The 15,080-nt window shown below is 46.8% G+C and overlaps 7 protein-coding genes across 7 annotated transcripts; 5 read left to right on the forward strand and 2 right to left on the reverse strand.

Annotated features, from left to right (window-relative positions):
- The first annotated feature begins 610 nt into the window (after positions 1–610).
- On the forward strand, positions 611–2,583 carry BZA70DRAFT_280763 (uncharacterized protein). The gene is made up of 3 exons (XM_064913019.1): positions 611–1,196; positions 1,254–1,392; positions 1,452–2,583. The coding sequence occupies exons 1-3, from the start codon at positions 931–933 to the stop codon at positions 2,475–2,477; spliced, it is 1,431 nt and encodes a 476-aa protein (XP_064767469.1). The 5' UTR covers positions 611–930; the 3' UTR covers positions 2,478–2,583.
- A 32-nt stretch (positions 2,584–2,615) lies between these two features.
- Positions 2,616–4,119, reverse strand: BZA70DRAFT_192676 (putative arsenite translocating ATPase ArsA). Its single transcript, XM_064910049.1, has 3 exons — positions 3,694–4,119; positions 3,002–3,631; positions 2,616–2,939 (listed from the first exon to the last, which is right to left on the reverse strand). The coding sequence occupies exons 1-3, from the start codon at positions 3,881–3,883 to the stop codon at positions 2,755–2,757; spliced, it is 1,005 nt and encodes a 334-aa protein (XP_064767470.1). The 5' UTR covers positions 3,884–4,119; the 3' UTR covers positions 2,616–2,754.
- A 277-nt stretch (positions 4,120–4,396) lies between these two features.
- On the forward strand, positions 4,397–4,891 carry BZA70DRAFT_268276 (uncharacterized protein; the record flags this gene model as incomplete). Its single annotated transcript, XM_064911153.1, has 1 exon — positions 4,397–4,891. The coding sequence occupies one exon, from the start codon at positions 4,397–4,399 to the stop codon at positions 4,889–4,891; it is 495 nt and encodes a 164-aa protein (XP_064767471.1).
- A 376-nt stretch (positions 4,892–5,267) lies between these two features.
- On the forward strand, positions 5,268–7,434 carry BZA70DRAFT_311544 (sphingosine kinase). Its single transcript, XM_064914959.1, has 3 exons — positions 5,268–5,668; positions 5,740–5,802; positions 5,864–7,434. The coding sequence occupies exons 1-3, from the start codon at positions 5,575–5,577 to the stop codon at positions 7,195–7,197; spliced, it is 1,491 nt and encodes a 496-aa protein (XP_064767472.1). The 5' UTR covers positions 5,268–5,574; the 3' UTR covers positions 7,198–7,434.
- Positions 7,435–9,847, reverse strand: BZA70DRAFT_296212 (AP-2 complex subunit alpha). Its single transcript, XM_064914518.1, has 6 exons — positions 9,691–9,847; positions 9,512–9,599; positions 9,438–9,451; positions 9,339–9,382; positions 8,652–9,276; positions 7,435–8,585 (listed from the first exon to the last, which is right to left on the reverse strand). The coding sequence occupies exons 1-6, from the start codon at positions 9,704–9,706 to the stop codon at positions 7,471–7,473; spliced, it is 1,902 nt and encodes a 633-aa protein (XP_064767473.1). The 5' UTR covers positions 9,707–9,847; the 3' UTR covers positions 7,435–7,470.
- Positions 9,848–10,035: 188 nt separating this feature from the next.
- BZA70DRAFT_307093 (magnesium transporter NIPA-domain-containing protein) lies at positions 10,036–11,971 on the forward strand (the record flags this gene model as incomplete). Its single annotated transcript, XM_064914820.1, has 8 exons — positions 10,036–10,389; positions 10,460–10,485; positions 10,560–10,650; positions 10,715–10,805; positions 10,863–11,023; positions 11,079–11,370; positions 11,425–11,774; positions 11,796–11,971. The coding sequence occupies exons 1-8, from the start codon at positions 10,320–10,322 to the stop codon at positions 11,969–11,971; spliced, it is 1,257 nt and encodes a 418-aa protein (XP_064767474.1). The 5' UTR covers positions 10,036–10,319.
- A 615-nt stretch (positions 11,972–12,586) lies between these two features.
- On the forward strand, positions 12,587–15,076 carry BZA70DRAFT_296214 (uncharacterized protein). The gene is made up of 5 exons (XM_064914519.1): positions 12,587–12,834; positions 12,887–12,986; positions 13,050–13,159; positions 13,228–14,449; positions 14,503–15,076. Exons 1-5 carry the CDS (start codon positions 12,718–12,720, stop codon positions 14,985–14,987), a joined length of 2,034 nt encoding a protein of 677 aa, XP_064767475.1. The 5' UTR covers positions 12,587–12,717; the 3' UTR covers positions 14,988–15,076.
- Positions 15,077–15,080: the final 4 nt, after the last annotated feature.

Genomic DNA, 15,080 nt, shown 5'->3' on the forward strand with positions numbered 1-15,080 from the left:
CGAGGATGAGGACAACGGCGATATTACTGTCAAAGACAGCTTTCAAAGCAAATCCTCTGAAGAGAGAATGGAACTGACATTCGGGTACATGAGAGCCATTGTAGCAACGGGGAATGTCCAGCTCATTGATCACGTGGAGGAATGTTTGAAAGAGGCGTTCGCCTTCGCTTCTGCAATTTACGATTATAAGCGCAAAGGCAGAATGGATATAACGCGAGCTAGAAATGTGCAAAGAGTACTCGAGTATTACCAAGAGTAGAAGATTCATCCGTTTTGGTTTCTATTGTTTCTTACCTCTGATTATCTTGATTCGGGTTGTGATTTTGCGTTGGAGTTTTCGATCGTCTCAGCTTTATTTTATAAAATATGCAATTATATTATATGCAGGTAGTCTAAATCATTCAAGTCTATTGCTTGTAACAAACCTTGTCTAGGTCACTCTCGCTGGTAAACACTCGATGCCTTAGAAAAATCATCAGCTCACCGCTGACACGCGTTGCCTACGCGTTGTTAGTAAACACGTTAGGCGTTGGTTGGGAGGAGTAGGAGTGTAATAGGGTTTAATATTAAACTTTATTTGCATCTGCTTGAAAGGGTGGCGGACTGCAGTCTACACCTCCGTGAGAAAAACTTCTCGCCATCTTCCTAAGTCTGACACCTACGCAGGAGCCTGCTGAAATCTACACCTGCTACCCGAATTAAGTATACGCGACGCGTAAACAATCTACCGGAAACGCGTCCTCGAGATATTACGGCTCGGCCTTTGCTATCGAGCAGAGCAGCTATTTTTCCGTCGGGCTCTCGAGTATTCTGACACACACACACTGTCGTTTTGGAATTGCCTCGAGAATATTTTTTTGGGTCTTCATAGCGTGTGTGGCATCAGATCGTCATAACCTGGGCCGGAGATAATTCAGACATCATCTCGAGATGCTACCGCCGAACCAGACGATGCTGGAAAACCCAGCGATGGCGGCTTTTGGCTACAGCACCAGTCAGCCATCGTCCACTACTACAGCTGCCTTGAGTCGGTCACAGCGCACACTTCCACCGGATGTTGCGCCCTGCACATTTCTGTTACGCGATCATACGCCTGCGACGGTATACCCGATTATCAATTCGTCTGCTGTGCCGATAGGCTTGCTTGCGTTTCTATGTGACGAGCTCAATGTTGAGATTGAGCGTGGAGAGACATTGTAAGTTGTTGTTTTGTCTGCAACTGCAAGCGCATTTTAAGCTAATGACTATTGTAGTCCAATGCTGGAACCGTTGCCTCTGGATGCGTTTCAGTCGTATTGGTTTTCTTCGTTTGCAGCGATTATGCTACTAGGAGATGAGCCCTCTATAATGGACAACAGAGATTGGTCTAAAGAGTGCTTCGGTGCCTTTTACGTGAGTTTGATATTTCAGGAGCTCTTTCCATAAACTCATTGTGCTTACACTTTGTCTAGATCAAACCAAATTATCCTGGTCGGTCCGCTCACGTATGTTCCGCAGGCTTCATAGTAGCCGCGCACGCGCGAGCAAAAGGTATAGGTCGAGTTCTAGGCGAGTGTTACATCAACTGGGCGCCAAAGCTAGGCTATACCTACTCAGTTTTCAATCTCGTGTTTGAAACCAATGTAGCTGCTCGTCGGATTTGGGAGTCGATCGGATTCAAGCGGATAGGACGGGTCAAAGGAGCGGCGATTTTGAAAGGCCATGATCATCCGGTGGATGCGATCATGTACGGAAGAGATCTGGTAGGAGAAGATGAGGATCCGGTTGGTGAACTTCGTTTCGATCGGATAAAGTTCTATCTAGAAACTGGACGGTACCCACCGCAAGCGGATCGCCAGGAAAAATCTAGACTTCGATCTTCAGCTGTGCACTACAAGATTCGAGACGGCAATCTGATGCTGAAAGACCGAGAAGTGGTGTCCGACACCGACCGTCAGCTCGCTATCGCGACAGAAGTTCACATGAATGGACACGTCGGTATCAACAAGACCACATCCACTATCGCGGAGAAATACCACTGGACGAGAATCAAAGAGACCGCAGCTACAGTCATCAGACTATGCCCTGTGTGCCGGGTTAACTCTCGGGTATCCCAGCCGTCTCTGAGCCATCCACTTCTCCAACACCAATCGGGCCAGCGCCGCAACATCGACGGTCTTTCGACCTCGCAAAAATCCACAATGGCGACTCCCGTGCCCACGCAGGCAACCGTCAACCCATCACATGCCACGAACGGAAGAAATGGAAACGTACTGGGCCACGACGACAGAAGAGACGAAAACGTCGTGGCGAGCGACAACGCCGCTGCTGCTGTTGCTGCGGCGGCCGTGGCTGCTATGGGAATGGTTGATTCTCAAGAAGATAACGGGGTCGGCAATGTGCATGGAGTCGACGATGTCAACGGAGTTGATGGCGAGAATCCAGACGATGATAATCTTTGGTTGGGATACGGAGAGTTACGACTGGGGCTGAATTGATATACGTTTGATAGTAGACTGCTGGCAGTTATTTCTTTTTCTCTTTGTGTAACTTTAGGAGATGCCTGTATTATGACTGTATGAGTTTTTTTGAATTTAGACGAATATTTTTCACTGTAATGTAATTAATTTTTATTAACAAACTACTCCTCTATCTGTGGTAAGATATACATGAAGAATAAAATAATTTCAGAAGGAAGTAGTGGGGGATTAATGGTACTAAAACGTTAACATATCGATACAAATGCAGAACCATGAATACGGCAGATCTCTGAGACTACTCGGGGGGAACATAAGGCTCGATCAACATCTTTGAGAATTCCTTGATTCTTTCCGCGCCTCGAACTTCCTCGGTCAGTAGTGGCATCTTGACTACGTGGAAGTCCTCATATAGCTCGTTGATCTGTTCGGCGTATTTTTGCTGCATCTTGTATCGAGCGTTGCATTGTGGGCAAGTCGAATCTGTAATATGAAGTTAGCAACGGCACGCGCGTGAGTTTGCAAATGTAAATAAGGCTACTTACTCTTTCCGGGGAAGAGCATCTGGTTCACCACGATGCAGTGAATATCGATATGGAATCCCGCCAGATCCTGAATCATCCGCTCGGTCTCGTACAGGGACAAGAACTCAGGAATGCAGACTGCGACGAAGGTGGTCAAATCAGGATTTTTGAATTGCTCGTTAACCTCTGTGATTGTCTGGCGCATGCTCTCAAGCTTGGCAAACATATCGCCATCTGGACCACTCATCCCCTGCTGGCCAAGGAGACCGTTCAGCATTGGGCCAAATCGGCCACTTAGCTCGGAGACCTTGGCCAAAGCCTTTTCAAGTACGGTAGGGAAGGAGAGGAAACGGAGAGTGTGGCCGGTTGGTGCGGTGTCGAAGATGATGACCTCAAAGTCTGTTGACTTGACTTGCTTGAGAACCTCTGCAAAGGACATGGCTTCGTCTACACCGGGTATGGAGAAGGCGAGGTCTTGCATCATGTTGGACATGCCGTTGTTACTGTTTGAAGCTGCGGATTGATCAATCATCTCCTGGATAGAGCCGTTTGGGTTGATTTCCATGGCCCACAGATTGTCAACATTGTTCACCTTCTCAGCATCCTTGCTGAACTGCTGGCCAAACGCGTCAGACAGATTGTGTGCAGGATCTAGTTTCAGTCGTCAGTATCGTCAACTTTCCAAATAGTTTTAACATCCTCAGGAAACATACCTGTACTGATTAGCAGCACACTCCTCCTCACTTTCGCCATCTGGACAGCAAGCGAGCAGGACGTGGTGGTCTTTCCCACACCTCCTTTACCACCGACGAAAATCCATCGCAGCGTTTTCTGATCAAGGATGTTCTGAAGAGTGGGCGCGAGCGCTTCGTCCATGATATCGTCGCTAACAATCGCGGCCATTGTCTCTATCTTCTGTGATTTTTGATTCTGGTTAACAGGCTTGATCCTGATCAGTCTTATCCTTCAGTCTCTGCGTACCTGTAGTGGATTCGAGAGTTCTTATATGGGAATATGACTATTAAAGACAGCAACAGATAGGAGATGAGTCGGTGCTCAGTCGATCTCGACACGCGGCTCGAATTCGCGAACCTCGCAGAATCAACTGGACGATGTTAGTCATCTATATTGAATTCTTATGTCATCTGACTCTCCCCCACTGCCGACTGCTGATAGCGAGAATTAGAATAACAGCTCCGTCTGCAGCTTAGGTGCTCGGTATTCATGTGCCGATATCTTCAATCTAAAGTGAGAATTAAGAGATTTGAGGTTCCAAGACTGTTGCTAGCGAACCGACTTCAGAATCATAGATTGAGTGCGTTTGGGAATATCTGCTTTGGTAGCATTCCTCGTCTTAATCCGCTAGTATCTACTTTAAGTCGCCCGCTCTTCCATCAGCACTCTTCTTTTTCAACAATGGCGGATCCCTCTCCAGCTGCGATTGAGTCCAAAGACTCCAACGTGGAGTCTCCAACTCCAGCTGTCGAAGCTGCTCCCACGACTTTACAGCCAGATCAGACAAAGCCTACACCCGAGAAACTCGAAGGCCCGTCTCACATGCATCCCAAGCTTCCCGACGTCGAAGCAGCAACATTTCCCTCGATCGATATGAGAATTGGCACGATAACCTCAGCCAAGCCGAACAAAAAGGCTCGCATGCCAGCCTATGTTCTGAAGATCGACTTTGGGCCCGTCATCGGAGTGAAGACGTCCTCCGCGCAGATTACGCAAAACTACAGCACGGAAGGCCTCGTTGGACGCCAAATTGTTGCGGCTGTTAATTTGGGTGTTCGAAGAATTGGAGGTGTGAAGAGTGAGGTCCTGGTGCTTGGGGTCGATAAGCTGGGAGATGGTGTTATATCATTACTAGGCGTTGATGGAAGTACCCCGAACGGCACACGTATCTCCTGAGAACACAATCAAGTGCACTACCACTCATGCATAAGAAGCTTTACAGATCATGCTGACTGTGAACACAAGCGCTGAACTGTATACTAAGAGATTATCTGATTAAGTAGCTAATCTGCACTCGCCGTCTGCAGAATCACTCAGGCTCGTCCGAATGCATAGTACAAGCTATACCAGTAGTCACTGACTGTATTTTAATGTAACATACTTTTGGTCATAAACTTGAGCGCCTACAGTTCTCATAATTTATAATTCGCCTTTGCATTCGAACAGTCCTTGTTTTGCTTGCTGTATGTATTAGTAATTTCTATGTCATCCAGATCCTGCTCGCGAACTCTGTACGAAGAGCCGAGCAGAGCCCGAGCGCTCAGCCTATCTTCCGACTCGATTCCCACCAGCTTATCACTAATCGCCGAACGGATCTCCGCGAGCGACTGAAGATCCTGCTTTGCTCCAAGGTGGTGCTTATAAGTACGCGGGCTTCTGCTGACTCTCTTTCGTCGGGCCCCAATAATTGCATTCTGGCGGATCTCTTCCTTCCAGCTGGGAATATCGAATCGGCGAATCTCCTCTACTCCTCGATAGCAAGCAAGTTGCTGGAACAGCCGGCGAGGTGAAACGTTCAAAACAGATCTGAAAGCATCCGGTCACGGTTCCCGTATTTACAAACTGATAAGACACGAGAAATGAGTGTGGAGTCTATCTTTGCATACACAATTCCAGATAATGGCCGCGTCAAGCTGATATTAGAAGATCGGTTCCTGCATCTCGATTATGCGCGTAAGTCTGTTTGGCGCTCTTCAAAGATTGAGTTGTGGAGTATGTGGGTTGACTAACAGATCTCTAATCAGAATCCTCTTCTGGTACAGTAGCACCACCGGCGGGGTGTATGTCGTCTATCAGCTGTGTTACGCGTAAGTCGGCCCTTGATCCCTTGTTCATTTCAATAAGCAAACATCACTGACATTCCGCTAGCATCGTCGCTGAGCTCGGCCCGAAAACCGTCGATCCTGTACTTCAACATACTGTGGGCTGAGATCGGCTCGGCTTCGATGCCAAACTACAGACCGACGTTGACGATAGACTACTGTTCGACTACGGAAAAGAAGACTGCCGAGCTGCAAAAGCTTCGGTTTTTAATTGACGAAAGTTCGGTAGAGACATGCAGTGATTGGATACAGAAGCTTCTCCAGCGTGCGTACGATGCGTCTGCGGGTGTCGTACGCTCTAAGCGACTCCTGATCTTGATCAATCCGTTCAGCGGCCAGGGAAAAGCACGAAACCTGTTCAACTCGCAGGCTCTTCCGATCCTTGATGCGGCCCGATGCAAACTGGAAGAAGTCGAAACAAAGTACAAGGGTCACGCTGCCGAGATCGTCGCGAGTATGGAAAACCTCGAGGAGCGGTACGATGCAATTGTTTGCTGCTCGGGTGACGGAATTCCTCACGAGGTATTTAATGGCTTGAGTCGGAGGTCTGATGTAGCAAAAGCATTCTCTGTCCCCGTCTGCCAGTTACCGTGTGGCTCAGGCAACGCCCTGTGCATGAATCTCGTCGGGTGCAAAAACGTTCCATTTGCTTCGCTATGTGTTGTTAAAGGCGCTCCGCAGCGGATGGACCTGTGCTCAATCACGCAGGACGGTAAGCGACACATGACGTTTCTCTCCCAAACACTGGGAATGATTGCCGACTGCGATATTGGCACCGAGCATCTGAGGTGGATGGGTGAGGCACGATTTACAGTCGGTATTATCTCGCGGGTCTTCAAAAAGGCAAAGTACCCATGTAAAATTTCTGTACGCATCGCGCATGAATCGCGCAGTCAAGTCAGACAGGCTTACCACGAGAATAAGCTGGTACCTCAGGAATCGCTACCAGCACCAGAAGGCCTTCCGCCTTTGAAGTTCGGAACGGTTGAGGACGAAGTTCCCGAAGACTGGAAAGAAATAGACACAGACTCACTTGCGATTCTGTATGTCGGTCAAATGCCCTGGATGTCTTCCGACACAATGTTCTTCCCTGCCGCGCTACCACGAGATGGATTCATGGACATGGTCATCATCGACGGCAACATTCCCATACTCGAAAGTCTCAAGATTCTCACCAGCGTCGAAGGAGGCAAGCATTTCGACTCTAAGCACGTGCATTACTACAAAGTAGACGCATACAGAGTCATTCCGAAAGCAAAGAGCGGCTACATTTCTATCGACGGAGAAAAGTTCAACTTCTCTCCTTTCCAGGTCGAGGTTCACCAGGGCCTTGCGACTGTGCTGGCTCATCACTCGTCGTTCCAGGCGCCTGAAGTATAATCTGTAAATTTGATACATTACTAAGGCTAGGTTTTTGGTTCCTAGTGTCATACAGTACGTTAATTCGATGGGTTCTCTGAGTTCATGTGGTTTTTGTTTATGGTGAGAATAGTTCTCTTGCTTTCAGCGCCTGTAATTCAGTTGAGGGTCGTTTTAGTATCTTGAAAAGTTGATAGATAGAAGCACATTGTAATGCCAAGGGTACGCGCCATATTGGCAAGTACATTTATAATAAGAACTCTAGCATACATTGAAGATCAGTCATTAACTCATTTAAAACCCCTCAATCAGGGTCGAATTCTCAACATTCCCGGACTTCCCACCAATAAACCATGTCCTACGATCTTCGCTCTTGCCTTGCTTCTCATTAAGTCTTGACAAAAGAATCGAGGCACGCTCAGGGAACGGTGGCATTTCGTCGCAAACGGTGCGTAGCAGATCGTCTGTAGGTAGTGATGCCAACTCGAGGTACTCGCAGGCGCGCTGCTGTAGTTCTGAGTCCAAAGATCTAGAGTTATACTGGAAAACCTGGAGAAGTTGAGGCTTGATTTCCGGGAACAGGTTCACAAATTTGATGTATGTCGACAGCAATAAAGCTTTCGTGAAGGGTGATACAGAATTGAATTTATCCTGCAGAGCCATAAACTGCTCGATAGGCGTGCATCCCTGGGTATCGGCAATCAGATGTCCAAACTCCCCAAGGACATATCCGCCAATTTTCACCATAGCTTCGTAGAATGTGGGGCCCTTGAGATACTGTAATAATGTATGAGAAGCATACGGTTGCAGCTCCTCATTATTGATCACAATTTGAACGGCTCGTTGCCAAACTTCGTCGCTAACGTAATCGCCCGCAACCGAGATGAGCTTCAGGATCGTATCGATATACCACTTGTAGTCCATAGCGTGTTTCTCGGTCAGAATAGCGATTTTGATAACCATATCCTCGCGGATCGCGTAATCGGCAACTTCGAGGTACTTGAGCAACTCAGCCACAATCACAGGGGCGTTCTGGGAGCTGCACATGCTGTACAAAAGATCGAGACCTTTACGACGGACGGAGATATCCTTGTCTCTCAACGATCCCAAAATCGTGTTTTGGTGACTTCGGATCGCGCGCAGATCTTCAGTTCGTGAAGCAAGATGTGCCATAGCCTCAAGACCCAGGTACCGTAAGTTCGTTTCGCGAGAAGAGATAAAGACGCCGAGCTTGCTAATCATGCGGTCCATTATATGTGGGTTGGCGTCGATGTGAATCGCCAGATTGATCGCTTCAAACAGGACTGCATTGTGTGCGTTGCTTTGCTGCACGCTCCTGGAAGGCTCGGAAGAGCTCTCGAGTGTGTATTGGATCACGTCCAAAAGAGCTGCACTAATATCGGGGTCGTCTATTATGTGTCTTGTTAGCTCTCATATCGCCTTATGATTGCTCCAGAAAACAAGAAAATATATACCTGAAGGAGGGTAGTACTGCAAAAGTCGCATCATCTTGACCTGAAGCCAAGGATTGGCAACTTTATAGTACATATACTCTGATGGGATACGCCCGTCGATCAGCATAGACTTCAATTTCATGACTGTCTTTCCATATGCTTTCCTAAACGTATCCGGCTGATCCTGCGCCAAAGCCATCACTAACGATGTGACCGATGTGACAACACCCAAATCTTGATCTCCAAGCATGTGGATGATTGGACCTGCCCATTCAACGTGCACTGCCTGAGGATGTTTTCTGTAGAGGCGCAGCAGCGTAAGCGCGGCTTTCTTTTTGACAAAAGATTTAGAAACGGGTGACACTAATAAGCGCTGTACGTCTGGTGCCAGAGTTTCGGCCATTTCTTTGCCTCCGACGTTCGCGATCGCGTGTAGAGCAAGACAGTTAAAAAGCTCATTGCCATCGTTCAGATCTTTCCGAATGCTGTTGAGAACGAGGTTGATGAGATCATGATTTTCGTTGAGCAGTAAACTGATTGCTAGATATCCAATTTGCTTTTCAGAGAATTTGTTGGATGCAATCAAGTTTAGCGCTTCGAGATGACCAAAGTCAACAGTCCATCCAAGGATATAGATGTACAACAGCTGCGTTAGGGGTTAGATCATATACACAAACAGAAACGTACTCAATTCGAAACATGACTTACTTTGCAGACGTATTTTTTCTTCTGATAGCCACTCAGATTCGAGTCTATAAGTTTGTCAGTACAATTGATCCAAGACCATACTTGTGATATCGTGTTCACCTTTGAATTTCAGCCTGACAAGTAACGGTTAGAATCGATCAGTATAATTACAGTATGAATAAGCAGAGACATACCGAATGTTTGCAAGCTCTTTGTTGATTCTTCGCTCTTCCAATTCCCGAGCCCTCGCATTTCTCAAATCAGCAATAAATTGCACAAGGCCTGTAGCAGTAAACTTGGTTAGTAAATCAAGAAGCAAGCAATGTAGCGGAACGTAGATAGTACGCCGTTTGGACATTCAGACAGAGCATACCTCGCATAGACGACATCTTGAACAAAGGCCTCCGGCAGACTCCTCAGTAAATGTTTAAGTCAATATATAAATCGTAACAACCACGGGACAGATCAGCTCTCTTCTGCAAGCGACGACGAGCACTCGACTGTTTTGTTGTCTGCTGCAAGATCCGGAGTTCCGGTCAACGAGAGCGAGCGGCTCTGAATGCGCGCGGTCTGCCGTGCCTTCAGAACGTGTTTGTAATCTATTACTAATCTATTAAGGCGGTAAGGGCGCTTTGATTGCGGCGTATTTTTGTGGCGGTGCTGTGCGACGGCGCGCACCGACAAAATCTAAATCTGGTTGCTGCTGCCGCGAGCGGCTCGGTCCTTGGCCGTCGTGGATATTCACCTCATTGCGTCTAAGGCCCCTCCCTCGTTGTTCGCTCCTTGTTGTTGTTCCGTCGGGAGACCTGTAGCAGCTCACATTCAACAGTCTGCCTACTTGCGACTCATTTGTGCTTTTGGACTGTGCCCTCCTTGTGCGGGCCGACATATAAACCATACCTTGCGCGCGAGCCATAGTTGGCGAATAGCCTACGCGTCTCTTTTACTACTCTTGCGCTCGACTCTCCTCCGCCCCGAATATTCTCAAATACAACAGTGATCATGGGTCCTCTACAGGTTGAAGACAAATACGTCGGACTGGGTCTTGCTATTAGTAGCAGCTTGGCCATCGGTAGGTGCTCTCGTGTGCAGTCGCTTGTACGGCTTTTTTTTCCTGCTTATCTGACTGATCCCTTCGATAGGCACAAGTTTTATCATTACTAAAAAGGTAACGGATCGTCTGTTATAAGAGGAGACTGGTTACTGTAAAAAACTGATGTTGTTGCTAACTTGTCTGCAAAGGGTTTGATGGATGCCAGCAACAAACATGGATTTGAGGGGGACGGATACCAGTATCTCAAGAATCCGATCTGGTGGGCAGGCATGGTGACAAGTATGTTGTCTCTGGTCATTGATCTTTAGTCTAGCAGGAAATTGGTTTGCTAACTTGGTCACAGTGATCATCGGTGAGGTTGCTAACTTTGCGGCATACACGTTTGCTCCGCCAATTCTTGTTACTCCCCTTGGTGCCCTTTCGGTGTTGATCGGGTAAGTCGTCAGAAAATTAGAAACTCGTCCGTTCATGTATCTAACAGGAAATTCTAGCGCTGTTTTGGCTGCTATCTTCCTGAAAGAAGAGCTTGGTGTTCTTGGAAAGATGGGCTGCGCTATCTGTTTGATTGGCTCAGTTATCATTGTCCTTCACGCTCCTCCAGACAAAGAGATTCAGACAGTTGACGAGATTTTGATCTATGCTCTGCAGCCTGGTATGTATACGTATTTGTATCTTTTTTGATCTTACTAGGTTCTAACGAAGTATAGGATTCATGCTGTACTGCACCTTCGTTGCTATCTTTGCTGGAGTCATGATCTACAAAATCGCTCCCAAATATGGCACTCGGAATCCTATGGTGTACCTTTCCATCTGCTCAACAGTCGGATCGGTGTCTGTAATGTCAATCAAGGGATTCGGTATCGCTGTCAAGCTTACTCTCAGCGGAAACAACCAGTTCAGTCATCCATCGACCTACGTCTTTGCGATCGTCGTTCTTGTTTGCATTCTAACACAGATGAATTACTTCAACAAGGCGCTGGATGCCTTTGATACTTCAATGTAAGTTTTTGATCATTGATCGTTGCATGGCCGGCTCCTAACTCATGTATCTAGTGTCAATCCTATCTACTACGTTACATTTACTACCTGTACCTTGGTTGCTTCAGCGATTCTCTTCAAGGGATTTAACACCACTAGCGTCGTCAACACCCTCTCTCTTCTTTGCGGATTTCTGATCATCTTCAGTGGTGTCTATCTGCTCAACATTGCGCGCGCTGACAACTTGCGGAATTCCCCTCCTCACAGTCGCACCATGGATAGCATTCCCATGGAGAACGGAATCGCCAGTATTCAATCGCGACGGAGTATTACGCTAGCACGTAACAGTATGGCTTTACACCGTCGAAGTGGATCTCTTCGACAGGAGGCGAGATTGATTGGCGATTACGAAGAGCAGGGGCTTGGTCTTACTCCCCTGGACGAAGAAATTAACGGCGGCTCTGACGACGACAGCGACTACGGCTTCAGCTCGTATCCCCATGGCGCGAAGAGTAGTGCCAGTATAAAGAGTAGGATGTCGATGGAACACTCACCTGTCGAAGGTAACTGGGAGCAGTCTCACAGCCGGCAGTACGATCCGCCACGCACGTCATTCAAATAATCGGCTTGATCGGCTTCATTTGCATGCACTCCAATACCAGGTGTGCAGTTCACACACTTTTTTCTTTTATTTACAGAACTGATAGATCTAAACTGAGGTCGATATATACCATATGAACTGCTGGCTGGCTTGCTTGGCCTTGTTCTTTTTAAGGGTTATGGGTTTCACTTTGTATTGGAGTAAATTCTGGTTTATGTACATGTACAATTATCCACAGCTTTTAATAACTGTTGAATTAAGATTTTTCTTCTTTTCTTTTTTTTGTTCGCGACAGACAGGGGATCGAGAGCGCTTGCTCATTCATGTTGTGCAGAGGGGCCGTTGGAAAGTTGGTGCCTTTTGGATCGGTTTTTTGAAGGGCGGTGTTGAAGTTTACAGGCTAGGTTTCGGTATACTCAGGCATTATATATATCAAACTAATCAATCAAAAACTCCCGATCAGCTTAAATAACAAGAAGTAACGTAAGTCGATGGAATCTGTAGTAAATCTCTGCTATGCTGGTAGTAATCTCCGTCACTAAGAAAAGCTGAAGGTTCGTTTGCCAGTTACCCCTGAGCCAGGAAACCAAAAAAATAGAGCTCGACAAGTCATCGAATTACATTTATTTTCTGTATCTTCTACATCCTGCACCCGAGCAATAATCAAACCGCCCTTTTTAAGGTCATATTACCGATCCAAACCGCTAAAAAGACTTAGATGCACTTGCTCAAGTTCCAAAAGGCGCTAGGTGCTACTTAGGTAGATCATGAACAGCGCTATTGCCTGGCGATATGGTGATATCTGCGGAATCGACAATTGCAGATCGAGGCTCTGGCACACAGTAGAAGGGCTACAGTACTGTCAAAATGGCCATCAGAAAGAGGTATATTAATTTACGTACGCTTTTAGTCATTATTTCTGACGCTATGTTGTAGGGCGAGGTCGAAATTGGCGAAGATGAGTATATTCCCGGAACTCAAGGACGAGCGATTCACACTGCGCCAACAAGCCAACCGGCAGCTAGAGAAGAAAGAAGTGGGACACGCTTATGATAATTGTTGATCAAGATTTTTACTGACCCCGAATTCTGGTGGACAGTCTACTATGGTCGGAAAGGCTATGCTCTGTTTCTAAAGTGCTATCAAATACATTTACAGCGGCAAGTGGCATGGCTCATTCGAAATCAGCACGCTCCCGAGAGATTGGAGGTACGTCCAAAGCAATGAATTTTGATTTTTCAAGTTGATAATTCTGTCGGCTAACAAAAATGACAAAGATCATTGCCAAGGCTATTTGGGTGCTATATCTGGAAGCACGAGGAATCAACTCTACAGCGATAGATTTGGATGACGACTCTCCTGACGAGGAAGAAGAAAACAGCACAGATGATCGAAATAGTCAAGCATACCCTTCTTCATTTTTGCGAAGATCCTATGGTCTACCAAAGTGGAAGATACCTTCGGAAACACAAGCGGGATCTTCTAGCGAGCAGATCAAGCTGGACCATGATTCTGACGAAGAGATCAAAAACGACTACCACGACGAAGCAGAATATCAGAGCATATCATCGAGTGATGAAGCCGAAGACGATTTAGGTGGCAGGCTTGCAAATCTCTCGCTATCAGCATCGCGGTATACAAAGACAGGATCCGAGTTTGTCGCTCTCAAATTGACAGAGAGCGTGATTATATGCTACATTGCGTGCCGGATACTCAAAGTGCCGATATTTTTGTGCGATTTATACAGACTTTCCCGAAGTGGCGAGTTTCCTTATATGCGAGCAGCTGGTGGAATTCCATATTCAATAAGAAGGCATTTGGAGAGCAGGTATCTTCGGATATTTGAGCCTATATCTTACCCATTACCAGGAATATTCTACACGTTTTGTGGATATGTTACTGGTCTGCTCTCGACCAGATGCAAGCTGACTGTACCTCCGATACCTGCATGCGGCGTTCTTCTTACTCGATTTATTCATGACCTTCTTTTGCCGCTTGAAATCTACCAGGCCGTTGCCCATCTTGAGAAAATTACGGGCATAGAGTTTGAGTTCCAGCAAGAGATTGGATCGAAAAGAGGGTATATCCATCCGGAGATCAAAATTATGGCGCTGACAATAGTAGCTACGAAACTCTGCTACGGTATGGACGGCACAACTCGAACTCCTACGAGTATCCTGGAGCAAGCGGCTCAAGAAATTGACTGGAATCGATGGAAGAAAGATATTATATCAACCTGGGTCAAGGAAGACTGGGAGCATACAGACGAAGTGACAGACAAAAATACCAGGATGGGAAAGATTTCCGAACGCATGCCAACTCCGAGTGCTCAACAGTTGAAACTTAGCGGTCGGAAGGGAGTAAACGCCAATCCTGGACCGTTTGATTACAACTACGAAGATCCCGCTCTTTGGACTGACGAGCGCACTAAGAGATTTCTGGATTTCTACGAGAAGACGTGGGTTATTCGCGATGAAGAAGAAGCCAAAGAGTTGCTACGTAAGTTCAGTGATACTGTAACATTTTAGCATCGGCTCCTAACAGAAGTTTAGCACCACGACATTTCCTGGATATGTTCCCCCTTCAGACGAGCAATCGAGAACACGATAGCAATGACGCAGCGATTGACGACAGCTTTCAAATGACCCAAGCCGACAGAGATTACCAAACCACCATGCTTGATGCTAATGTGTTTGAGGGTACTGACTACGGCTACAACAATCAAGAGGACAATACAGAAACAGCGCCCGAGCCAGCATTATCGGTAGTGGACAACAAGATCCGTAATCTCCAAAGCGGCACAAGACCAATTAACATCGCTGCTTCAGAACGACCGGAACATTCTCTTCTTCCCGGAAACGAATATCGAATACACGGCGTTTATAGAGATCTGCCCGACTTTGCTGAAGATTACGATGAGCTCACACAGGTGCTTTACGTGGCAGGCGCGAAGATTACTGGGTGTAGCGTGCACCAACTGAGAAAGGCAATATGGAATATGGAAAACCTCTGCGTGAACGCCATGCAGAAACAGTAAGCAACTGGGGCATATGGGCTTGCTCGTCTGAATTTTAGTATTTTGGATTATTTTGTAATATAGGATTAAGGGACTGCATTCTTTCACCATTTA

The sequence above is a fragment of the Myxozyma melibiosi genome (assembly GCF_037950935.1).
Source record: "Myxozyma melibiosi strain Phaff 52-87 chromosome Unknown BZA70scaffold_8, whole genome shotgun sequence".
NCBI lineage: Eukaryota > Fungi > Ascomycota > Lipomycetes > Lipomycetales > Lipomycetaceae > Myxozyma > Myxozyma melibiosi.